This window comes from Coregonus clupeaformis, chromosome 10 (genome assembly GCF_020615455.1).
Source record: "Coregonus clupeaformis isolate EN_2021a chromosome 10, ASM2061545v1, whole genome shotgun sequence".
Lineage (NCBI taxonomy): Eukaryota > Metazoa > Chordata > Actinopteri > Salmoniformes > Salmonidae > Coregonus > Coregonus clupeaformis.
In genome coordinates this window covers 34,105,218-34,130,910 of record NC_059201.1, presented here as the reverse complement: position 1 = coordinate 34,130,910, position 25,693 = coordinate 34,105,218, and the positions used below count along the sequence as shown (strand labels likewise).

Sequence of the window (25,693 nt, the reverse complement as noted above, 5' to 3'; positions counted from 1 at the left end):
AGAGGGGATCAAATACTTATTTCCCTCATTAAAATGCAAATCAATTTATAACATTTTTGACATTTTTTTTTGTGCAAATCACTTTATTCATAGTAGATGAAACAGTTAAGTTGAAATTCATTAACCCTGACACAATTAGCATAAGCCAGCTATCATTCTCATCTAGATAAAAATATTTTTCACATCTAGCCTTCACTTGTGTAAACCTTTTACAAAATAAAAGAAATGAACCCTTTAGACGTCATCCAATGAATGTGTCTGGTGTAAAACTGGTCCACTCACTCAGTGTGGAGATGAAGGTGAATGAGAAATATTATTTCTGCAGCCAATACCACAGGTAATGTGATTGATCACCACAGTATAGCAGGTTAACATTTAAGAAATCTCCACCAAACCACTATACCAACATAATAATAGTAGTGTTATTAAATGCCAAAGCCCTTATGATGTCCTCTGGGTAAATAGAATTATGTAGATTTTTTCTGTACTGCTATACAGTATACACGATTAAATCGATAAGAGAAGAGTTGTTATCATACAGGTTTTGGTAACACACACTCACACACAGGAAAATACAATTTCCTCTGTCACACGCAATACAAGCACTCACACTCTTTCAACTCCAAGGCATAACCACTACAGAATGACTGTGTAATTGTTAATAAAACATAACATTTGTAATTACATGATAGATCTATGGACAGACAGTTGGAAAAATAACATGCGGTGTCGGTGTGTGTCTACTTCAACAGTCTTGTGTTAAAAGGAGGGATCCCATATTGGATGGAATGTGAGACCACAGCTAAACTTCTATCAGCTCTTCTTCTCCAACCCCTCCTGTCTCCTCTCCTCTCCTCTCTCAGAGCCACCAGAAGCGGACGTAGACAATGAGCATAAGGAAGACCCCTCCGGCGGCCAGCTTAGCGTAGGTGGAGCGAGTGTTCAGGTACTTGGCATCACTTCTGTACTTCTTTGACAGGCTGGACAGATTACTGGCCTTGGAGTCCAGAGCAGACAAGGCCTCCCCTCGTTGCAACACTTCCTCAATGTTGGCCACCATGATCCTCTGGACATCCTGCAGCTCTGTGTTGATGCTGCCCAGGTTCCTACGGGCTCGGCTGTCTATGTACGACTTCTTGGTCTTCTGAATGTAGGTGTCAAACTCAATGAAGGAGTACGGTCGAGACACAGTGGGGACTTTCTTCCCGTGCTGTTCATGGAACTCTGCCTGCAGGTCTTCCAGGTAAGCAAAGGCAAGTTTTTTGGGAAAGCTTGCTTCAGACAGCACTAGGTAGACTACTCCTTTTTCTATGACGTAGTGGAAGGACATGGAGCCAGCCTCTAATGTGCAACGTGTGGGACTCTGGTCATTGAGTTTCCTAAACAGCTGTTTAGCCTGGCTCTGGTACTGTTGCAGGTCTCGACTCAACTGTTCGTCCTCTTGCATTGATGCGGCCAGCGGCAGTCCATCCGCCAACCGAGCGATCATTGTCAGCAGCACCATTTCGGGATTGAAATGTGTTATTCTCAACCTGGCAGTGATAGCCACAGTGTGAAAGCTACTGTAAATTATGACAGGCAGCAGCCAGATTGACAAAGGTCTGTGTTATCCGGGATCCCTGGGACGTCCCTACCCCCATTGAAGATTACATTTAAAATGGTTAGGTAATGTTAGGGTTAGGGTAGGGTTTAAGATTAGGTTTAGGTTGAGGGTATGGATGTCCCAAGAATCCCGGATAGTATTAACCGATTGACAACACAACATTTCGGACGGGTTGTCACTAGTTACCACATGTAAACAAAAATGAGCTTTTTGGTCTTAATTCAAGTTAAGGGTTAGGCATAAGGTCAGCAGTGTGGCCAGGGTTAAAATCAGATTTTAAGAAGATAAATTGTAGAAATAGGCGGGGTTTAGCCATAGTTATAACTTTGTGGCTGTGGTAACTAGTGACAACCCTCCGGACACGCTTTGCCCACAGACATTTCTTTGTCAGTGGGCAAACGTACAATATCAGCAGGGGATCAAATACTTTTTTCCCTCACTGTATATACTGTAGTAAAGTCATTGAACACTGGTCACTGTAATTTTATTTACATACTGTTTTACCCACTTTATATACACACTGTCTTCTGAAAATATTCAGACCCCTTGACTTTGTGTTACGTTACAGCCTTATTCTAAAACTGATTAAATAAAACAATTCCCTCACCAATCTACACACAATACCCCATAATGGCGAAGTAAAAACAGGTTTTTAGAAATATTTGCAAATTTATTAAAAACAAAAAACAGAAATACCTTATTTACATAAGTATTCAGACCCTTTGCTATGAGACTCGAAATGCATCATGTTTCCATTGATCATCCTTGAGATGTTTTTACAACTTGATTGGAGCCCACCTGTGGTAAATTAAATTGATTGGACATGATATGGACAGGCACACACATATCTATATGAGGTCCCACAGGGGACAGTGCATGTCAGAGCAAAAACCAGGCCATGAGGTCGAAGGAATTGTCCATAGAGCTCCAAGACAGGATTGTGTCGATGCACAGATCTGGGGAAGGGTACCAGAACATTTCTGCAGCATTAAATGTCCCCAAGAACACAGTGGCCTCCATCATTCTTAAATGGAATAAGTTTGGAACCAACAAGACTCTTTCTAGAGCTGGCCTTCCGGCAAAACTGAGCAATCGGGGAAGAAGGGCCTTGGTCAGGGAGGTGACCAAGAACCCGATGGTCACTCTGACAGAGCTCCAGAGTTCCTCTGTGGAGATGGGAGAACCTTCTAGAAGGACAACCATCTCTGCAGCACTCTACCTTATTAGGCCTTTATGGTAGAGTGGCCATGACAGTTCGCTATTAGTTTGCCAAAAGGCACCTAAATGACTCACAGACCATGAGAAACAAGATTCTCTGGTCTGATGAAATCAAGATTGAACTCTTTGGCCTGAATGCAAACGTCACGTCTGGAGGAAACCTGGCACCATCCCTACGGTGAAGCATGGTGGTGGCACCATCATGCTGTGGGGATGTTTTTCAGCGACAGGGACTGTGAGACTTGTCAGGATCGAGGCAAAGATGAACGGAGCAAAGAACAGAGAGTTCCTTGATGAAAATCTGCTCCAGAGCGCTCTGGACCTCAGACTGGGGCGAAGGTTCACCTTCCAACAGGACAACGACCCTAAGCACACAGCCAAGACAACGCAGGAGTGGCTTTGGGACAAGTCTCTGAATGTCCTTGAGTGGCCCAGCCAGAGCCCGGACTTGAACCCGATCAAACATCTCTGGAGAGACCTGAAAATAGCTGTGCAGCAATGCACCCCATCCAACCTGACAGAGCTTGAGAGGATCTGCAGAGAAGAATCTGAGAAACTCCCCAAATACAGGTGTGCCAAGCTTGTAGCGTCATACTCATTTATTAACCAAAAAAGCGTTAAACAAATCAAAATATATTTTATGTTTGAGATTCTCCAAATAGCCACCCTTTGCCTTGATGACAGCTTTGCACACTCTTGATATTCTCTCAACCAGCTTCATGAGGTAGTCACCTAGAATGCACATCAATTAACAGGTGTACCTTCTTAAAAGTTAATTTGTGGAATTTCTTTCCTTTTTAATGTGTTTGAGCCAATCAGTTGTGTTGTGACAAGGTAGGTGGGGTATACAGATACAGATAGCCCTATTTGGTAAAAGTCCAAGTCCATATTATGGCAAGAACAGCTAAAATAAGCAAAGCGAAATGACAGTCCATCATTACTTTAAGACATGAATGTCAGTCAATACGGAACATATCAAGAACTTTGAAAGTTTCTTCAAGTGCAGTCGCATAAACCATCAAGAGCTATGATGAAACTGGCTCTCATGAGGACCGCCACAGGAATGGAAGACCCAGAGTTACCTCTGCTGCAGAGGATAAGTTCATTAGAGATATCAGCCTCAGAAATAGCAGACAAAATAAATGCTTCACAGAGTTCAAGTAACAGACACATCTCAACATCAACTGTTCAGAGGGGACTGTGTGAATCAGGCCTTCATGGTCAAATTGCTGCAAAGAAACAACTACTAAAGGACACCAATAATAAGAAGAGACCTGCTTGGGCCAAGAAACACGAGCAATGGACATTAGAACAGTGGAAATTTGACCGTTGGTCTGGAGTCCGCATGTGTAGTTCCCATGGTAAAGCATGAAGGAGGAGGTGTTATGTTGTGGGGGTGCTTAGAATTCAAGGCACACTTAACCAGCATGGCTACCACAGCATTCTGCAGTGATACGCAATCCCATCTGGTTGGGGCTTAGTGGAACTATCATTTGTTTTTCAACAGGACAATAACCCAACACACCTCCAGGCTGTGTAAGGGCTATTTTACAAAGAAGGAGAGTGATGGAGTGCAGCATCAGATGACCTGGCCTCCACAATCCCCCGACCTCAACCTAATTGAGATGGTTTGGGATGAGTCGGATGGCAGAGTGAAGTAAAAGCAGCCAACAAGTGCTCAGCATATGTGGGAACTCCTTCAAGACTGTTGGAAAAGCATTCCACGTGAAGCTGGTTGAGAGAATGCCAAGATCAAGGCAAAGGGTGGCTATTTGAAGAATCTCAAATATAAAATATATTTTGATTTGTTTAACACTTTTTTGGTTACTAAATGATTCCATATGTGTTATTTCATAGTTTTGATGTCTTCACTATTATTCTACAATGTAGAAAATAGAAAAAGTAAAGAAAAACCCTTGAATGAGTAGGTGTGTCCAACTTTTGACTGGTACTGTATATGTATATATATACATTATATGTGTATTGTTTTTATTAGATTTTTTGTTGCTAGGTATTACTGTACTGTTGGAGCTAGAAACACAAGCATTTCGCTGCACCTGCAATACCATCTGGAAATCTGTGTACGCGACCAAAAATCTTTGATTTTATTTGATTTTAATAATAAATATTTCAAGAAAAACAGGTTTAATTCTTGCAAGGGTCAGCTTGAGGCTCATGGTGATTCAACAGGGGGCTGGTGAAATGGAATGCTGAAATATTTATCAGAGCATTGCATACTCAGCTGAGGGTTCTTTGTGAGTGCTCGTGTGATCTTCCGTAAAACGTTTACAAATTAAATATTTAAAGCACCCCAGCGAGAGATGGTGAGTAAGGAGAGAAGCCAGTGGTGTGCTATCAGGGATGATGTGTGTGGTGTCCCGGGAGGCGGGGGTGTGTTGAACCTATCGGTGTCCAGATATGAGAGTCGACTCAACGCAGTATCTTCTCATTCGCACAGAGTGGAATCAGCCTCAGTGTAAATGGCACACTGTGGCTTCAGAGAGCCAGAGAGGCACACAGAGACGGTGTCATCACATCTCTCTCTGTGGCTGAAAAACTACAGTGGGGAGAATGTCACACAGCAGAGATATAGGCATACCTGAAAATATTGATTTTGGCTTGCATTAATATTTTACAAACATATTTACCATTTTCTCTTTTGAAAGTACCACCGCCAGAGAGCCTGTGACCTCTTCAAATGGCAACACATTTGAGTCATTCCTAGTTCAGTGTAGAATTTTGGTTAAGCCTCCAAAGGCAAAGTAAGTAACATTTGTCATGGGTGGAAAGAAGTTGCTTTTCATTGTCTACCTTACATTACTTGGAGGCGCAGGTTAAAAACTGGGAAGGGAAGTCGATTTGTGTGGTTCGGTCTACCACTTCCAGGATGAAAGTCAACATCATATTAATTGACTTTCTTCTGAAGAGTTTCTGAAAAGAAAATCTGAAAATAAATTCCCACAGGCCATGTCAGAATGGCTGGTGATATAATTTTTCACTTGCCACGCAGGAGGCCCATGTTCACTTACTGCCAATGAAACTCTATTCATCCACCAACTCATTTAAAAGTCTGTCAAATTGTGCATGAACATCTATAGTTTTTTTCGATTTCCAAAGCTTCTGAAGGAAAGTATTTGTACTATACGTGAACCTCTGTTTCAGCCCTTGCTTTGAGCCTGTGTATGAAACCAACATGCTGAAAAAGCTTTGTTCTGCTAAAATGATGCAGTGATATTCTGAAAAGGGCCAACCTGCTGAGCGGAGGACATCTAAAATGAGCCAAACATAATCAGCAATTAAAATTGTCAGCATGTGGGAGTGTTATACATGTGGGAAGATAACTCTACATCCACAAAATAGCTAGCATGTGACAGAATGGCTCTATTGATGAGCACAACTCAGCTTGCACCCTGAATAACTCTGAGATCCACTGAGGTAGGACTTGTTCAGTTTGACTGTTCAGAGTATTTCAAAGAATATGCTTCAAAAGATGATTTGAAATGTCTATATATGTAAATATGTTTCTAGATAAGCCGGTGCCATGGTGTCAAATAGACCCATCGACTCGTGGCATGTTTCAATCCATACAAAACATACATACCATGTACACAAGCACAGGTCACAGAGGTCAGAGCAGACCCTGCTGTAATTCCTTATAGAAATAGGAGAGAAGGGATCAGATCTGGTCCTCTCTCTAATTTTCCCTTGGAAGCGAAACCATTTAAATGGACCCATAAAGAGGATTAAGAACAACATGCCTGCACTCTCCCCTCATTACACTTGGCTATGGACTTCCTGGTGGTGAGAAGGCAAATCTAACACACCCAGATGCGTTATGGTCCAGGCTCTCAATGCAATAGGAATAGGAATAGGAGGTATAAACTGTGATATATTATGTTTGACTGAATCTGAAAAGAAATTGCAAATGAACTGAGGATTCAAAATGAGTTGTAAGACCCCCCTCTTGAAATTAGAACTATTTTGGCTAAACTAAAACACCTTGTAAATATAAGAAAAGCCACAAACTCCTCACAGAGCTGCACAGTTGCTGTCGCAATTGTATATGTTTTCATTTGGTGATATTGCCTTTGTAGACAATATTCATGTTTATGAGTAGGCAAACGTGGAGAGGAATGAGGGATCATTATTTTACATAATTTGAACATGTCACTCACCCTCCCATCATCTTATCATCATCTGGTCGTCTGGGGTCGACAGGGATGAAAAGTGGATCCTCCAGAGCTGCCTGTCCTCCATTGCAGACTCAATCTGCTCGTCTTCCAGTCCAGTGTCTATCCTGAGCTGGTCCATGTGATCTCTGGCCTGCCCCTTCTGCTGGTACCATGCTGTGGTTGCCAGAGGATCAGGTCACTAGCAGAGGTGTCCTTCGACCTGTATAAAACAATATCATAATAGGTCTAATTTCACTTCAAATTAAAGAATACTGTAGGGTTGGAATCAGTTAAGATGAAAGAAAGTTGATCTACACCACCTCACAAGAGAGCTCTAGTAAATGCAGTAGCTCAGCACTGTTATCCGTCACAGACTCACATTAAAGAAATGGTATTGCCTCAAACCTCTGAGACTGCCTCTCGTAGTGCAGCTAATTGGAGGGGAAGTCTGTGGCAGGTCAGGGTTGTGTTGGGAGGTACTTTCTCTTTTTAATTAATACCAGTGGGCCTCCAAAGGACTCTGAATGAGAAGTCATGAAAGGTGAATGCTCAGTCAACCATATTGTTCCGACAGGGTGGAATCCACAAGCATCGGACAAATGTTTGTATTTATCTTTCTGTGCAATGTATAGGCCTACACAATATATTCCTACCGATTTACTGCACCGTTTACGTTGAGATTACACAACTACTGACACATTCCTGACACATGTTTATGATGTGTTGAAAGTGAGTGCTTTGGAACTTTACGAATTGTTCTTTAGTATTGTATGAGCAACATAAAAATATTCAAAGCTGAGTCAAAACATTTGCCCATATGTAGACTATATAGCAGGGTTTCCCAACTGGCGGCCCACGGGTGGTTTTATTTGGCGCCCCAAGTTTTCAAAAATAAAAAATAGAAAATGATGTAATGTTTTGAATTATTTGAATTTTCATTGTTGTACATAAAATACTGTAAAAACACCAGGAAATCAGTTCCAAGTGATTTTAATTTAGGAAATCTGTTCCAAAGTATTCCCACGTATAATAGAGAGATGTGATCGTATACAAATAATAAATAATAATTGATTGGATTTATATAGCACTTTTCTACTAACTGAGGTACTCAATTCACTTTACATAGTAGGGGGAAACTCACCTCATCCACCATCAATGTGTAGCACCCACCTCAGTGACGCACAGTGACCATTTTGTGCCTGAATGCTCACCACACATCAGCTATCAGGTGGAGAGGTGAGCAGTGATATATGCCAATTAGGAATGAGGGGGATGATTAGGTGGCCATGATGGAATGTTGCCAGGTTGGGAATTTAGCCATGACACGGGGGTGAAGACCCCTACTCTTACAACATATGCCATGGGATTTTGAATGACCACAAAGAGTCAGGACACCCGTTTTAACGTCCCATCTGAAAGACGGCACCCTACGCAGGGCAATGTCCCCAAATGTAATCAAGGTTTGAAATTATTATGTTTTAGTCAAATATTTGTCACGAACAGAAGAGGACCCAAGAGCGCAAGTTCAAATTCAGAGTTCTTTATTCAAGGTTACAGGCGGGAAGAGGAGTCCCAGGGGTGTCAGGGGTCTTTCAGGGTCCTCCTGTGGGTACCTGTGCTCCGGGGGTCACCAAATGTCCGGGGGTGTCCAGTCCAAGTGCTTAGTGTGTGTGTTCCCCAGTGATGGAGCGGCGTATCGGGCTGAGGGTGGTGAAACGTCTGGGCACGCTCATCTGGTGGTCGGAGACCTGGGGGAACACACACACACAACAGCAATATGAATGGCAGGCAGAAGTACAGATCAGGGCTGGGCAAATATCGTGGTGAGAGACAGAAGGCAGAAACGAGTTACCGGAGGGGCTGAAGATCGGAGAGTAGTCGAGGTCCAGAAGGCAGGTTGGGATAGACGGGGCAGTAGAACAAGGAGGCAGTCAAGAAAGGATCGGTATCACAAACAGGAGTCAGAGCGCAGACAGGCAGGTTACTGGTCCGGGTTTGAAGACGATCTGACAGGGCTTGGCTGAAAAACAGGGCTTGATATACTGGGAGAGGTAGTGGGGAAATGCAGTTCAGCTGGCAGAGTAATTAGAACAGAGTGAGGCAAGGTGAGGATGGTGAGTGGGAAATGCAGTGCAGCTGGCCAGGTAACAAGAGCAGAGCAGGGCAGGTGGAGCTAGTTAGGCTGAGTAGAGAGAGGGAGGTGAGCAGAGTGGAAGATAATTGAATGCAATCAATGTTGCTACCAGGGAGAGAGAGTGCTCATGACAGGACCCCCCCTCCAAGGGACGGCCCCAGAAGTCCCAAGAACAACATCAACCGGGAGGGTGGAGGGGAGCAGGCGGCGGGTCAGAACTCCTCCGAGCGGTCCGAGTGAATCTCCTCATCCTCAGAAGGAGCTGGAGGGTCACGGTCGGGAGACAGGACAGGCACTGAGACAGGAGCAGGGCGGGCCGGACGGCTAGGAACCCCTCTTGGACGGCCCCTACGGATTGCAGGCTGATCAGGATGTAGTCGGTGGAAGTCAGTGATAAGGGTCCGGTCCACTATCCTCCTGGCCGGGATCCAGGTCCTCTCCTCTGGACCATATCCCTCCCAATCAACGAGGTACTGGAGACCCCTACCCCTTCGCCTAGAGCGGAGCAGCCGCCGGACGGTGAAGACAGGACCGCCATCTACGAGGCGCGGAGGAGGTGGCGCCGGAGCTGCAGGGACCAGGGGACTTTCATGGACCGGCTTGACCTTGGAGACGTGGAAGGTGGGGTGGACCCGCATGGAAGCGGGCAACTGAAGTCGGACCGCCGTTGGACTGATGACTTTCTGCACAGGAAAAGGACCAATGAAGCGAGGGGCCAGCTTTCGTGATACAACCCGCAGCGGCAGATCCCGGGCAGACAGCCAGACCTTCTGACCAACCCGGTAAGTAGGTGCTGGGGTCCTCCGTCGGTTGGCACCGACGGCGTAGCTGGTTCCAGACTTCAGGAGCACAGTGCGAGCCTGGGCCCAAGTGCGGCGGCAGCGGCGGGCATACGCAAGAGCAGACGGACAGGTGGCATCCGCCTCCTGGCTGGCAAACAGTGGAGGTTGATACCCGTAGACACACTGAAAGGGGGAGAGCCCGGTGGAGGAACTGGTGAGTGAATTATGGGCATATTCCACCCAGAGCAGGTGTTGAGCCCAGGCCCGGGGATTTTGGGAAGCCACACACCTCAGTGCCTTCTCCAGCTCCTGGTTCATGCGTTCAGTCTGGCCGTTTGACTGCGGGTGGAATCCAGACGATAGGCTGGCGGTGGCCCCAAGGAGATGACAGAACTCCTTCCAAAAGGTTGCTGAGAATTGCGGGCCCCGGTCTGACACTATATCCTGGGGTAGGCCATGGATACGAAACACATGTTCCAGGACCACCTGGGAGGTCTCTTTAGCAGAGGGTAGTTTGGGAAGGGGCACGAAGTGGGTCATCTTACTAAAGCGGTCAACAATGGTAAGGATGACTGTGTGTCCGTCAGAGGGCGGAAGGCCCGTAACAAAGTCCAGTGAAACGTGGGACCAGGGCCTCTTGGGTATGAGTAGGGGTTGCAGCAACCCAGCAGGAGGCTGGTTGGGAGTCTTGTTACGGTTACAAGTGGGACAAGCTCGGATGAATTCTCGGACATCCCGTCTCATCCCCCGCCACCAGAACCGCTGGCGGACCAGATGAAGGGTGCGAGTGATGCCGGGATGACAGGCCAGACGGGATTCGTGCCCCCACTGAATCACAGGTGACCTGAGATTTGCTGGAACAAACAGACGGTTGGGGGCGCTGGTGCTTGGACCTGGCTGGTCCCGAAGAGCCTCCATGACCTGCTTCTCGATCTCCCAGGTGAGGGCCGCTACGACCAAGTGGCTGGGAAGAATGGGAGCTGTCATGGCGGTGGTCTCGTCCTTCTGAAACATCCGGGAAAGAGCATCAGGTTTGATGTTGCGAGATCCCGGGCGGTAGGAGAGCGTGAAATTGAAGCGCGTAAAGAACAGAGACCACCGCTGTTGACGGGAGTTCAGCCTCCTGGCTGTTTGGATATACTCCAGGTTCTTGTGGTCTGTCCACACTACGAATGGTTCCTTTGACCCCTCTAACCAGTGCCGCCATTCTTCAAGGGCGAGCTTGACAGCCAACAGCTCGCGGTTCCCAATGTCGTAGTTGCATTCGGCAGGGGTTAGCCGACGGGAGTAGAAGGCACAGGGGTGCATCTTGCCATCCTCAGCTGCTCTTTGAGAAAGCACTGCACCCACTCCCACGTCCGAAGCATCTACCTCCACCACAAACTGCCTTGCTGCATCTGGCATCTGGAGGATGGGAGCAGAAGTGAAACATGTCTTGAGGATATTGAAGGCCTTATCAGCAGCTGATGTCCATTGGTACGGTTGTTTAGTGCTGGTTAGCGCCGTGAGGGGTGCAGCCACTGTGCTATAGTTTCTGATGAATCTCCTATAAAAGTTGGCAAAGCCCAGGAACTGTTGCAACTTCTTCCGAGACTCAGGAACTGGCCAGGAAGTGACAGCCGACACCTTCGTGAGATCCATCTGAATGCTGCCCTCGGTCACCACATACCCCAGGAATGAAACGGTCTTGGCATGGAACTCGCACTTCTCTGCCTTCACGAAAAGAGAGTTCTCCAGCAGGCGGCGCAGGACCAACCGGACGTGGTGCGTGTGTTCTGACAGAGTCTTTGAGAATATTAAAATATCGTCAAGGTACACAAATACGAACGTATTTAGCATGTCCCTGAGGATATCATTCACTAGGGCTTGAAAAACTGCTGGGGCATTGGTGAGGCCGAAGGGCATGACGAGATATTCATAGTGGCCGGTTGGTGTGTTGAACGCTGTCTTCCATTCGTCTCCCTCCCTCATCCGCACCAGATGGTAGGCATTGCGAAGGTCCAGCTTAGTGAATACAGTGGCTCCCTGCAGCAGTTCGAAGGCAGACGAAAGTAAGGGCAGTGGGTAGCGATTCTTAACCGTGATGTCGTTCAGACCCCGGTAATCTATGCATGGACGAAGAGAACCGTCCTTCTTGCCGACAAAGAAGAATCCCGCTCCTGCGGGGAAGACGACGGTCTAATTATCCCGGAGGCAAGAGAGTCATTAATGTAGTCCTCCATGGCCTTTCTTTCCGGGGCTGACAGTGAATACAGACGACCCTTGGGAGGTGCTGTGCCAGGCAGGAGATCAATCGCGCAGTCATAGGGTCTGTGTGGGGGTAGAGATGTCGCCTTGGATTTGTTGAACACCTCTTTCAGGCTGTGGTAACAGGCCGGAACATTGGATATGTCGGAGGTAGCGCTAGATCCTTCCCGGTGAACGGGCAGGGTGGCCCCCCTTAAACAGGTCTGGTGACAACTCCTTCCCCACTCACGGACTGTTCCTGTCTCCCAGTCGATGTGGGGGTTGTGCTGACGGAGCCACGGGTATCCAAGAATGAGTGGTTGGCCAGGTGAGTGTAGGAGGTGAAACTGGATGGACTCCTGGTGGTTTCCTGACAGCAGGATTGTCACAGGGGGCGGAGATATGAGTGACAGTGCCAAGATGATGCCCATCCAGGGCTCGTGCAGGAATGGGTTGTGTCAGTTGATGATGGTTCACGCCCAGTTGCTGTGCAAGCTCAGGGTCCATGATGTTTGCTTCGGCTCCGGAATCCACAAGGGCGGCCAATGTATGAGTCTTGTCAGAAAGCTGAAGGCGGAGATGAAGCAGGGTCTTTCGGATGGAGGGAGACTGAAGGCTTGTTGAGCTCACCCGGATCTCCCCTACACCTGGTGAGCTGCGGCTTTTGCCGGACAAGTAGCGACACGGTGATTCTCGCCACCACAGTAGAGGCAAAGGTTGGAGCTTAGACGGCGCCGACGCTCCTCGGGAGTCAGAGAGGCACGGCCAATCTCCATGGGCTCAGGCTGATTGAGTTGGCTATGGGACTTGACAGGCAGGGGCTGGACAGAAGCGGTATCGACCCGAGTACGGATGGCAGGTTGACTGAGATGGCCCTTCTCCCTCCTCCGGGTCTGTATACGGCGGTCAATGCGAACGGCAAGGTCAATGGCGGCATCAAGCGTTGAGGGCGGGTCATGGGAAACAAGCTCGTCCTTGATATAGTCCGCCAGGCTATGGAGGAAGGCTTGCACCAGTGCCTCTGGGTTAAACGAGCTTTGACTGGCCAGGGTACGAAAGTCAATGGAGAAGTCTGCCACTGTCCGATTGCCCTGACGGATGGTGAGCAGAGCTTGTGACGCTTCGGCTGTTGGCGAGCCTAGGTCAAAGACCTTTAACATCTCCTCCTCAAAGGCACTGAAGGAGGCACAGGCTGGGGTTTGCCGGTCGAATTCCGCCGTTCCCCACAACCGAGCTCGACCGGTGAGATGTGTGATGACATACCCCACCTTGGCTCCCTCTGTTGAGAAAGTCCTGGGCTGTAGTGCAAACTGGATTCGGCAGCTGCTCAAGAATGGTCTTACTTGCTTCTGGTTGCCATCAAAACGTTCCGGGTTCCCAATCCTTGGTTCAGGAGCGTGGGGATCTGGTGGCAGCACTGCCGGGCCTGCAGCATTGGGACCTCCAGCGGAGGGATGAAGGAGTATCGGTGGTACAGGAACAAAAGGACCAGGGGGGGTGCAGGTGGAGTAGCCGGGCTTGAGAGTAGTTGCAGGGCTTGGGCTAGCTGTTGTTGCTGCAGTTGGAACTGTTGTTGCTGCTGGTTGAATAGCTGGAGAAGGGAAGCGATGTCGCCAGCCATCCGATTTATGTCTCCCTCAGAGCGTTCCAGTCGCTGTAGGGCAGTCTTCTCTGGCTCTTCCTCCATCGTGGTCAGGGAGTGCGCTGGGTCCATGATGGTCAGATCGTTCTGTCACGAACAGAAGAGGACCCAAGAGCGCAAGTTCAAATTCAGAGTTCTTTATTCAAGGTTACAGGCGGGAAGAGGAGTCCCAGGGGTGTCAGGGGTCTTTCAGGGTCCTCCTGTGGGTACCTGTGCTCCGGGGGTCACCAAATGTCCGGGGGTGTCCAGTCCAAGTGCTTAGTGTGTGTGTTCCCCAGTGATGGAGCGGCGTATCGGGCTGAGGGTGGTGAAACGTCTGGGCACGCTCATCTGGTGGTCGGAGACCTGGGGGAACACACACACACAACAGCAATATGAATGGCAGGCAGAAGTACAGATCAGGGCTGGGCAAATATCGTGGTGAGAGACAGAAGGCAGAAACGAGTTACCGGAGGGGCTGAAGATCGGAGAGTAGTCGAGGTCCAGAAGGCAGGTTGGGATAGACGGGGCAGTAGAACAAGGAGGCAGTCAAGAAAGGATCGGTATCACAAACAGGAGTCAGAGCGCAGACAGGCAGGTTACTGGTCCGGGTTTGAAGACGATCTGACAGGGCTTGGCTGAAAAACAGGGCTTGATATACTGGGAGAGGTAGTGGGGAAATGCAGTTCAGCTGGCAGAGTAATTAGAACAGAGTGAGGCAAGGTGAGGATGGTGAGTGGGAAATGCAGTGCAGCTGGCCAGGTAACAAGAGCAGAGCAGGGCAGGTGGAGCTAGTTAGGCTGAGTAGAGAGAGGGAGGTGAGCAGAGTGGAAGATAATTGAATGCAATCAATGTTGCTACCAGGGAGAGAGAGTGCTCATGACAATATTATATACAGTGGGGAGAACAAGTATTTGATACACTGCCGATTTTGCAGGTTTTCCTACTTACAAAGCATGTAGAGGTCTGTAATTTGTATCATACGTACACTTCAACTGTGAGAGAAGGAATCTAAAACAAAAATCCAGAAAATCACATTGTATGATTTTTAAGTAATTAATTTGCATTTTATTGCATGACATAAGTATTTGATACATCAGAACAGCAGAACTTAATATTTGGTACAGAAACCTTTGTTTGCAATTACAGAGATCATATGTTTCCTGTAGGTCTTGACCAGGTTTGCACACACTGCAGCAGGGATTTTGGCCCACTCCTCCATACAGACCTTCTCCAGATCCTTCAGGTTTCGGGGCTGTCGCTGGGCAATATGGACTTTCAGCTCCCTCCAAAGATTTTCTATTGGGTTCAGGTCTGGAGACTGGCTAGGCTCTGGCTCCAGGACCTTGAGATGCTTCTTACGGAGCCACTCCTTAGTTGCCCTGGCTGTGTGTTTCGGGTCGTTGTCATGCTGGAAGAGCCAGCCACGACCCATCTTCAATGCTCTTACTGAGGGAAGGAGGTTGTTGGCCAAGATCTCGCGATACATGGCCCCATCCATCCTCCCCTCAATACGGTGCAGTTGTCCTGTCCCCTTTGCAGAAAAGCATCCCCAAAGATTTCCACCTCCATGCTTCACGGTTGGGATGGTGTTCTTGGGGTTGTACTCATCCTTCTTCTTCCTCCAAACACGGCGAGTGGAGTTTAGACCAAAAAGCTCTATTTTTGTCTCATCAGACCACATGACCTTCTCCCATTCCTCCTCTGGATCATCCAGATGGTCATTGGCAAACTTCAGACGGGCCTGGACATGCGCTGGCTTGAGCAGGGGGACCTTGCATGCGCTGCAGGATTTTAATCCATGACGGCGTAGTGTGTTACTAATGGTTTTCTTTGAGACTGTGGTCCCAGCTCTCTTCAGGTCATTGACCAGGTCCTGCCGTGTAGTTCTGGGCTGTTCCCTCACCTTCCTCATGATCATTGATGCCCCACGAGGTGAGATCTTGCATGGAGCCCCAGACCGAGGGTGATTGACCGTAATCTTGAACTTCTTCCATTTTCTAATAATTGCGCCAACAGTTGTTGCCTTCTCACCAAGCTACTTGCCTATTGTCCTGTAGCCCATCCCAGCCTTGTGCAGGTCTACAATGTTATCCCTGATGTCCTTACACAGCTCTCTGGTCTTGGCCATTGTGGAGAGGTTGGAGTCTGTTTGATTGAGTGTGTGGACAGGTGTCTTTTATACAGGTAACGAGTTCAAACAGGTGCAGTTAATACAGGTAATGATTGGAGAACAGGAGGGCTTCTTAAAGAAAAATGAACAGGTCTGTGAGAGCCGGAATTCTTACTGGTTGGTAGGTAATCAAATACTTATGTCATGCAATAAAATGCAAATTAATTACTTAAAAATCATACAATGTGATTTTCTGGATTTTTGTTTTAGATTCCGTCTCTCACAGTTGAAGTGTACCTATGATAAAAATTACAGACCTCTACATGCTTTGTAAGTAGGAAAACCTGCAAAATCGGCAGTGTATCAAATACTTGTTCTCCCCACTGTATGTTTGGGCTTCTTGCGGTCAATTTGCAGTCTAAAATGTGTTTTTATTATGTTTTGGCCACACGACCGTCCGCTCAATAAAAAATTGGCCCGTGGCTGAATCTATTTTGATGATCCCTGCTATATGGTATGCCTCCAATAGTGATCTACTTGTTGTGTGTATGTACTGACATGTATGTGTAACTGATAGATGCGCACACACGCACACTACCTGTTAATGTTTGTAAATGCATGTACATTGTAAAGTCTTTGGCGTCGGCTAATGGGGATCCTAATAAATAAAAAATCTAATACTGTACTTTCTATCTTTATGTTCAACATTGAGCAATATTGTGTTCTCTACATTCTGTATGCCCCAGATCAATCTGTATTAATTATGCAGACTGTTAGAGAGCTTGATGATAAGCGTGTCTGCACAAATATCGGAGATTTAGTCTCAAATGATACCTCTAAATTAAGCAAATTGATTAAAAAAAATTATGATAAACAATTAGGTGTTGTGAATGTCAACGTGAAGAGCAATCCTTACAGACCCCTGCAGAGACCTGAAAATTGTGCATATAAGTAGTCAGCACCTGTGTAGTGTAAGGCTATAACCTGCTGTAGATGTCCTGGAGGGCAGGCAGCGTTACCCCGGTGATGCGTTTGGATGCCCGCACCAACCTCTGGAGAGCCATGTGGTTGAGGGCGGAGCAGTTGCCGTACCAGGCAGTGATGCAGCCCAACAGAATGCACTCAATGGTTAGAAGTGTATGAGGGTCTTAGGGGCCATGCCACATTTCTTCAGCCACCTGAGGTTGTAGAGGCGCTATTCCCCATGATATCGGTGTGACGAGACCATTTCAGGTCCTCAGTGATGTGCACTCCGAGGAAGCTTTTGACCCTATCCACTGCTGCACTGTCGATGAGGATGGAGGTGTGCTCTCTCTTCTGTCTCCTGTAGTCCATGATAAGCTCCTTTGTTTTGTTGAAGTTGAGGGAGAGGTTATTTTCCTGGCACCACTCCGCCAGGGTTCTAGCCTCCTCCCTGTAGGCTGTCTCGTTGTTGTTAGTAATCAGACCTACGACTGTCGAGTCGTCAGCAAATTTGATGATTGAGTTGGAGTCGTGTGTGGCCACACAGTCCTGGGTGAACAGGGAGTGAAGTAGGGGGCTGAGCACACACCCCTGAGGTGCCCCAGTGTTGAGGATCAGCGTTGCAGAGGTGTTGTTACCTACTCTCCCCACCTGGGGTCGGCCCGTCAGGAAATCTAGGATCCAGTTGCACAGGGAGGAGTTCAGACCCAAGGCCCCGAGCTTAGTGACGAGCTTGAAGGGCACTATGGTGTTAAAAGCTGAATACAGTAAATAGCTTAAAGTTAAAGCTATCTAATTAATGTAACATTCAACCTGAAAATGAGTACCACATTCCACGGCCACATTTTGAGCTTACTGTAACTATACATTACAACTAACAATTGGCTGTCTTTTTGAATGAGTGAATATAGGTTGTAAACTCGTTGATCAACGTCTCAACCAAATATTACCCCGTTATCCACATTGAAATGACGTGGTGTGCCCAGTGGGTGCCTTCTCTGACTGAAGAACAAACTGAGTGGAGTTTGATACTACTCCTCTCTCCGGCATTGGGTTGCAGGGTGGCAGATCGCCAGCTAGGGAATGGAATCATTGGCTTGCATGGACCCATGCATGTTATGGAGCACTCAGAAAGTATTTATCATCCGGCACATGCTTTAGAATGGTACAGGTGGATGAGAACAATGCTCAGTAGGAGACAGCAATGTTTTCACAATCGACTGGGTGTGAAACCACAGCAGGTTTCAGTTTTAGCACTGAAGTGAATCTGATGACTTCATGTTATCTTGAATTCTAAATTTCTTCGTTTTTTTGTTGTTGACAGGATTCGGAATCTCTGAGCGCTAATGAATAAAAGTTTGCACCTTTGGTTTTTGTGGTTTCATTTTTGGATGTGTGATGACTACTGACTTGTTTGAACTGCATCAGCTCATCTCTTCATTAAGTGAACTGCAATCTATCTTACAAACTATAGGCTAGAGATATGATACATGATCTGATTTGCTCTTCAAAGGTCTTAGTGTTGAGTGAAGTGGATGCAACACAGCATACTGTATATTGTCATTGACTGCATCAGGATTGTTGTAAAGATAAAACAAGCAGTATAGGATATCAGAAATTCAACAAACTCATTGCATCTTGTGGAATCGTTAGGGACATTATTAACTGACTGTATATAATATAATAATAATATAATATGCCATTTAGCAGACGCTTTTATCCAAAGCGACTTACAGTCATGCGTGCATACATTTTTGTGTATGGGTGGTCCCGGGGATCGAACCCACTACCTTGGCGTTACAAGCGCCGTGCTCTACCAGCTGAGCTACAGAGGACCATATCAGTATGGGAGAAAGTTCCAAGTACTAATATAAAACAATCTGTGTTGTCCTTGCAAGCATCAATATTTATTCTAGTCATCCACACCTCTAAACAAACAGCTAAGCTAATTTCCTGACTTTTGTCTGGGCTTTTCCTCCATCCATCTCTGATGGGTGCCTGCAGTGAATTAGTTTGTTAGACACTGCTGGAGGTGTCTAATGGTTAATGTTTCCAAGGCAGTCTAATTTGTATTGTCGTATTTTATCTGCAGCTCATGTCTTTATCCCCATCTAACCTCTCCTCAGATCCTCTCTGGATTTTTCCTCTGCATCTTTAGGGGAGCCACTGTAATGAAATTGCTGAATGTATAAAGGAAAATTGAAAAACTGTGAGTTCATACATAGTTCAATGTGGGTATTAAAAGTCAACTTTCATTCAGATGTACCTTTATCTACACACACGCCTAATACATACATAAACACTTTTATTTCTGTTGATAATTTGTTTAGATTATATAATTATGAAATTATGCATTTTATTGGAAAAGGAGCAGCAACATTAACAATACATCACAATGATGGGCTTTGACTTATAACATATTTTTCCACAGACAAATAATGATCACAACACCTGTGACGTAACATGGTATAATACCATTCCAAGTGTGAATTTACTACCCCACCATTGTTGATGCCCATGGCTGTATCTTGCAGCCATTGTTAACCTGTCAGTGTCGAGGGTTGAGGCCAACATTCCTAGAGGCAGCATTTCCTCTCAAAGTGTCGCTGTTAAAATTGCATGAATACATTTCCACAGTAATGTTCTATCTATTACGGTTGACTGAAGAGCCATTAATTAATGATGCTTGAGAAGAAATGTGTGTTAGGCTACTTCACTGAGTTTTCTAGGCAATACCATGTGTTACATTCAAAAGCATGGCTCTCAAGATAATTACAGGGAAAATTGTCTATTGTGTCTTTACAACGCTCAACAATAAGCATCTCAGCACCTGACTATCAAATCAAATCAAATCACATTTTATTGGTCACATGCTTCGTAAACAACAGGTGTAGTCTAACAGTGAAATGCTTACTTACGGGCCCATCCCAACAATGCAGAGAGAACAAATTAAGAAATAATATAAAAATAATAACACAAGGAATAAATACACAATGAGTAATGATAACTTGACTATAAACACAGGGTCCCAGTACCGAGTCGATGTGCAGGTGTACTAGGTAATTGAGGTAGATACAGTACATGGGTGTCCACATACAAAGTATGTGGACACCCCTTAAAATTAGTGGATTCGGCTATTTCAGCCACACCCGTTGCTGATAGGTGTATAAAAGCGAGCACAGAGCCATGCAATCTCCATAGACAAACATTGGCAGTACTGAAGAGCTCAGTGACTTTCAACGTGGCACCGTCATAGGATGCCACCTTTCCAACAAGTCAGTTCATAAAATTTCTGCCCTGCTAGAGCTGTAAGTGCTGTTATTGTGAAGTGGAAACATCTAGAAGCAACAACGGCTCAGCCTCAACCCCATCGAACACCTTTGGGATGAATTGGAACGCCGACTGCGAGCCAGGCCTAATCACCCAACATCAGTGCCCGACCTCACTAATGCTGAAGCAAGTCCCCACAGCAATGTTCCAACATCTAGTGGAAAGCCTTCCCAGAAGAGTGGAGGCTGTTATAGCAGCAAAGGGGGGACCAACTCCATATTAATGCCCATGATTTTGGAATGAGATGTTCGACAAGCAGGTGTCCACATGCTTTTGGCCATGTAGTGTATGTACATATAGGTAAGGATAAAGTGAGTAGGCAAAAGGATAGATAATAAACAGTAGCAGCAGCGTGTGTGATGAGTCAAAATAGTTAGTACAAAAAGGGTCAATTCAGATAGTCCGGGTAGCTATTGGTTAACTATCAGCAAAGGGAGTGAAGGACCTTAGATTCATGCTCAGCTCAGATTAGCTAAATCCTTTCCTTTTCTACCCCTTACTAGCTCTGACTTTGCTGATCGCTTCTGTACTGAGGAAAATGTACTTACTATGACTGTGATATGTGGTTGTCCCACGTAGCTATCTTAAGATGAATGCACTAACTGTAAGTCGCTGTTGGTAAGAGTGTCTGCTAAATTACTAAAATGTAAATGTAAAAATTCAGAATCGCTCTATAAATTCTATGAACAAAGAATCGAGTGACACAGATATGTTATGGGAAATTAGAACATGGCATTGCCATTCATTTCTCCTGGAGCAGCAAATAAACCATATGGCTCTTCCACACCTTCCTGCCTTTGAAGTGAGAAATCCCAGCAGGAAATCCCCCAAATGAGGGATCAAATTCTGTTTGATGCCTTCTCCAACTGCATTGCAACATAAAACAATTAACTGACATGTTTTTGTGGTGGGCCACTGACTAGCATATAACCAAACTTGACATATTCCTCTCCACCCATGCAACTGCTTATGACCCGCAGCTGCAATATGACACCACATTCAGGTTGAAATCATGTCATGAAGCCATCTGTTTAAATGGGGCCTACATTTGCATATGTTTTAAATTGAGTGCTCACAATTCATAAGGCTGGTTTAAATGTGAACTGGTAACATTGTATAAACAACATTGTAATATTATGGTAAATAATATATAATATCTGTTTTATTATTATACCAATTATTATTTAATCATTAATGAGCAGAAGGCTACATATTAATTCAATCAATCAAGTTTATTTATAAAGCCATTTTTACATCAGCAGTTGTCACAAAGTGATTATACAGAAACCCAGCCTAAAACCCCAAAGAGCAGGCAAGGCAGATGTAGAAGCACAGTGGCTATGAAAAACTCCCTAGAAAGTCAGGAACCTAGGAAGAAACCTAGAGAGGTACCAGGCTCTGAGGGGGGGTCAACTCTTTTCTGACTGTGTCCCGGGTGGAGATTATAAGAGTACATGGCCATTAAGGCCAGATCCTTCTTCAAGATGTTCAAACGCTCATAGATGACTAGCAGGGTCAAATAATAATCACAGTGTGGTTATAGAGGGCAGAACAGGTCAGCACCTCAGGAGTAAATTGGTTGGCTTTTCATAACCGAGCATTCAGAGGTCAAGACAGCAGGGGTAGTAATCATTCATACTACTTTCTTAAGTGTGTTAGTATCTTGTTGGTACGTTAGTAATTCTGTTAGAATGTTTATAGATTTAATGATATCATATATGACAGCAGCAACCACGAACACAATGGAAATTGCAGTGCTGTGCTCACAGACTTATTGTTGACCTGGAAAGCAGCATCTTTATCGGATTACAAGACGGCACTCCGGGACATACAGATACTGCAGAGTTGAGTGCACATGGTGTAAGAGCTGCCAAATGTGCCATGGTGTCGACCACCCTGTTTTTACAAACCCAGTACTCCCTTTCACAAACATGGTCATCTGTTATTTATCCAGCTGTTTTGCTCTGACTTGAGGTTAAAGGATAGACTACTCAGCCTATGGAAGCTGTGAATATCTAAATAGAATTTTAGGCTCATACCACAATTGTGACCTAAATTCATCAACATTCCCTTCAGTAGGCCTACACTTTTAACTGTAGCATATGTGTGAACGTTATGCTCTTACATTTGCTGTGCTGGTATAACAACATGTAATTGTGAAAAGCAACACTTTTTCTGATTTTAAATAATGAATGTAGGCCTACTATGATAATATTAGTCTGTGAGTACTCCTATACCACAACAAACTGGTCTCTATTTCAGGCATAAAGCACAACATCTAAAGTAAATCCCCAGTGACGTCATGTGGTGATCACATGCGGATTGTGACTGTTGCATGTCATTTTCCCTACCTAAATACCCACTCGCTCATTTTGATAAAGATAGTCAGAATTTGGCTATTAAAATGTGTAGGCCTACTTTACGCCCCACACTGAAAACATCACACTGAAAACATGTTTTTGCCACGTTGTTTCCACCAATGCCTAGTTAATTACATCGCATTGATTATGCAAACGCTGTTTGTGAGAGCATACCGCGATTTAGCAACAGTAGTCAGCCATATCCCCTGATTGTAGCTCATTACAGTAACGTTTTTGTCAAGACCTTTATTTTCTCTGCCTTTGAGTAATTTGAGTTAGCTATAATTCCAATATTCAACAAAGGTGTTTCTTACCTGTATCAGGTAAGACACAGGGGAGAGTGGGTAATAGTTTGGGAATGGGCGTAGGCCCATCCATTGTCGTCGTGAAAACAGGTGAGTTTACTTTTGAGAAAAGTTTGTAATTCTCATAACAGTGTTTATTGTCATGTTTTCCTTCCTTATACATACCTGTTATCATTTGTCAGATACATGTTCATGCATTTAGTGGTTTTGTTCCAACATGTAGGCCTGAAAGGAATGTTGTGATAACAACATAGGCCTATTACCTGATGCCACCTATTTATAATATGGGGGTAGTATATTCCACTAGCTCGGGCTTCCTGACATAGAGGGTATTTAATTCATTTGGTTTCAGTCCTTTGAGTTTGACCAAGGGGCCAGGGTTCTATTTACGCTGATCTTAACTTTTTTTTGCACATAATGTCTCCGGCATCATTTCCTATAACCGGAAACAGCTTCTGGACATCAGAACAGCAATCACTAACCTTGATTTGGATTAACATTTCTACTTCAACAAGTCAGAAGCTCTGGACATTATGCTTATTCCGTACCAGGCCCTAATCCCCGAGACTCGAAAAAGGAAGCAGCGTCAAAAGAGAGGCATGTGAGGCGGCATCCTGACGATACTATGTAGGCGAGCAAATAGACCGCCAATGCCCTCTGTTCTATTGGCGAACGTCCAGTCACTTGAGATCAAACCGGGACCTGAAAAACTGTAATATCACATGTTTCTCTGAGTCGTGGCTGAACGGAGACATGGATAATATGTATCTCGCTGGTTTTTCTATGCATCGTTAAGACCGGACGGCAGACTCAGGTAAGGGAGGAGGGGTGTGTCTCTTTGTTAACAACAGCTGGTGCGCAATCTCTAATGTTAAGGAAGTCTCAAGATTTTGCTCGCCTGAGTTAGAATAGCTCATGATAAGCTGCAGACCATACTACTTACCAAGAGAGTCTTACCATCTCTATTTTTCATAGCTGTATATTTACCATTCCAAACTGATGCTGGTGCTAAGACTGGACTCAACAAGCTGTATAGGGCCATACGCAAACAAGAAAATGCACATTCAGAGGCGGCTCGTGGCCGGTGATTTTAATGCAGGGAAAATTGAAATCCGTTTTACCCCATTTTTACCAGCATATCACCTGTGCAACTAGAGGCGACAAATCTCTAAATCACCTTTGCTCCACACACAGAAACGCCTACAAGGCCCTCACTCGCCCTCCCTTTGGCAAATCAGACCATAACTCTATCCTCCTGCTTCCTGCTTTCAAGCAAGAACTCAAACAGTGACGCGCTCAATATGTAAGTGATCCAATGAAGCGGATGCTAATCTACAGGATTGTTTCGCTAGCACATACTGGAATATGTTCCGGGATTCCTCCGATAACATTGGGGAGTTTACCACATCAGTCACCGTCTTCATTAATAAGTGCATCGACGACGTCATCCCCACAGTGACCGTACATACATACCCCAACCAGAAGCCATGGATTACAGGCAACATCTGCACTGAGCTAAAGGCTAGAACTGAAGCTTTCAAGGAGCGTAACACTAATCTGGACGCTTATAAGAAATCCTGCTATGACCTCCGAGACATCAAACAGGCAAAGCGTCAATACAGAACTAAGATCGGATCCTACTACACCGGCTCTGACACTCGACGGATGTGGCAGGGCTTGCAAACTATCACGGATTACAAAGGGAAACCCAGCCGCAAGTGCCCAGCAACACGAGCATACCAGACGAGCTAATTGCCTTCTATGCTCGCTTCGAGGCAAGCAACACTGAACCATGCATGAGTCACCAGCTGTTCTGATGTGAGTAAGACCTTTAAAAAGGTTAACATTCGCAAGGCCGCAGGGCCAGACAGTGTTTTCACTGACATTTTCAACCTATCCCTGACCTGGTCTGTAATACCAACTGGTTTCAATCAGACCACCATAGTCCCTGTGTCCAAAAAACGCCAAGGTAACCTGCCTAAATGACCATTGCCCCGTAGCACTGACATCTATAGCCATGATATGCTTTGAAAGGCTGGTCATGGCTCAAATCAACACCATCATCCCAGACACCCTGGACCCACTCCAATTTGCATACCGCCCCAAAATATCCACAGATGACACTTTCTCTATTGCACTCCACACTGCCCTCACCCACCTGGACAAAAATAATACCTATGTAAGAATGCTGTTGATTGACTACAGCTCAGCATTCAACACCATAGTCCCCTCCAAGCTCATCACCAAGCTCAGGACTCTGGGACTGAACACCTACCTCTACAATTGGATCCTGGACTTCCTGATGGGCCGCTCCCAGGCGGTGAGGGTAGGCAACAACATATCCGCCACGCTGACCATCAACAAGGGGGCCCCTCAGGGGTGTTTGATTAGTCCCCTCCTGTACTCCCTGTTCACACATGACTGCGTGGCCACGCACGACTTCAACAGCATCATCAGGTTTGCTGACAAAACAATGGTGGCAGGACTGATCAACAACGATGATGAGGCAGCCTTTAGGGAGGAGGAGAGAGACCTGGCAGTGTGGTGCCAGGACAACATCCTCTCCCTCAACGTCAGCAAGACAAAGGAGCTGATCGTGGACTACAGGAAACGGAGGGGCGAGCTCGCTCCATCCACATCGATGGGGCAGTAGTGAAGCGGGTCGAGAGCTTCAAGTTCCTCGATGTCAACATAACTAAGGAATTAACATGGTCCACACACACCCACACAGTTGTGAATAGGGCACGACAGCGCCTCTTCCCCCTCAGGAGACTGAAAAGATTTGGCATGGGCACTCAGATCCTCGAAATGTTCTACAGCTGCACCATTGAGAGCCTCTTGACTGGCTGCGTCACTACTTGATACG

The 25,693-nt window shown here is 45.8% G+C and overlaps 1 protein-coding gene across 1 annotated transcript; it reads right to left on the bottom strand.

Annotated features, from left to right (window-relative positions):
- Positions 1–649: 649 nt before the first annotated feature.
- On the bottom strand, positions 650–1,608 carry LOC121575797 (vesicle-trafficking protein SEC22b-B-like). The gene has a single exon (XM_041889088.2). The coding sequence runs from the start codon at positions 1,502–1,504 to the stop codon at positions 860–862; it is 645 nt and encodes a 214-aa protein (XP_041745022.2). The 5' UTR covers positions 1,505–1,608; the 3' UTR covers positions 650–859.
- Between the last annotated feature and the right edge of the window lie 24,085 nt (positions 1,609–25,693).

Coding starts and splice junctions, on each gene's coding strand:
- LOC121575797 (XM_041889088.2), bottom strand. CDS start 1,504: ATGGTGCTGCTGACAATGATCGCTCGGTTGGCGGATGGACTGCCGCTG.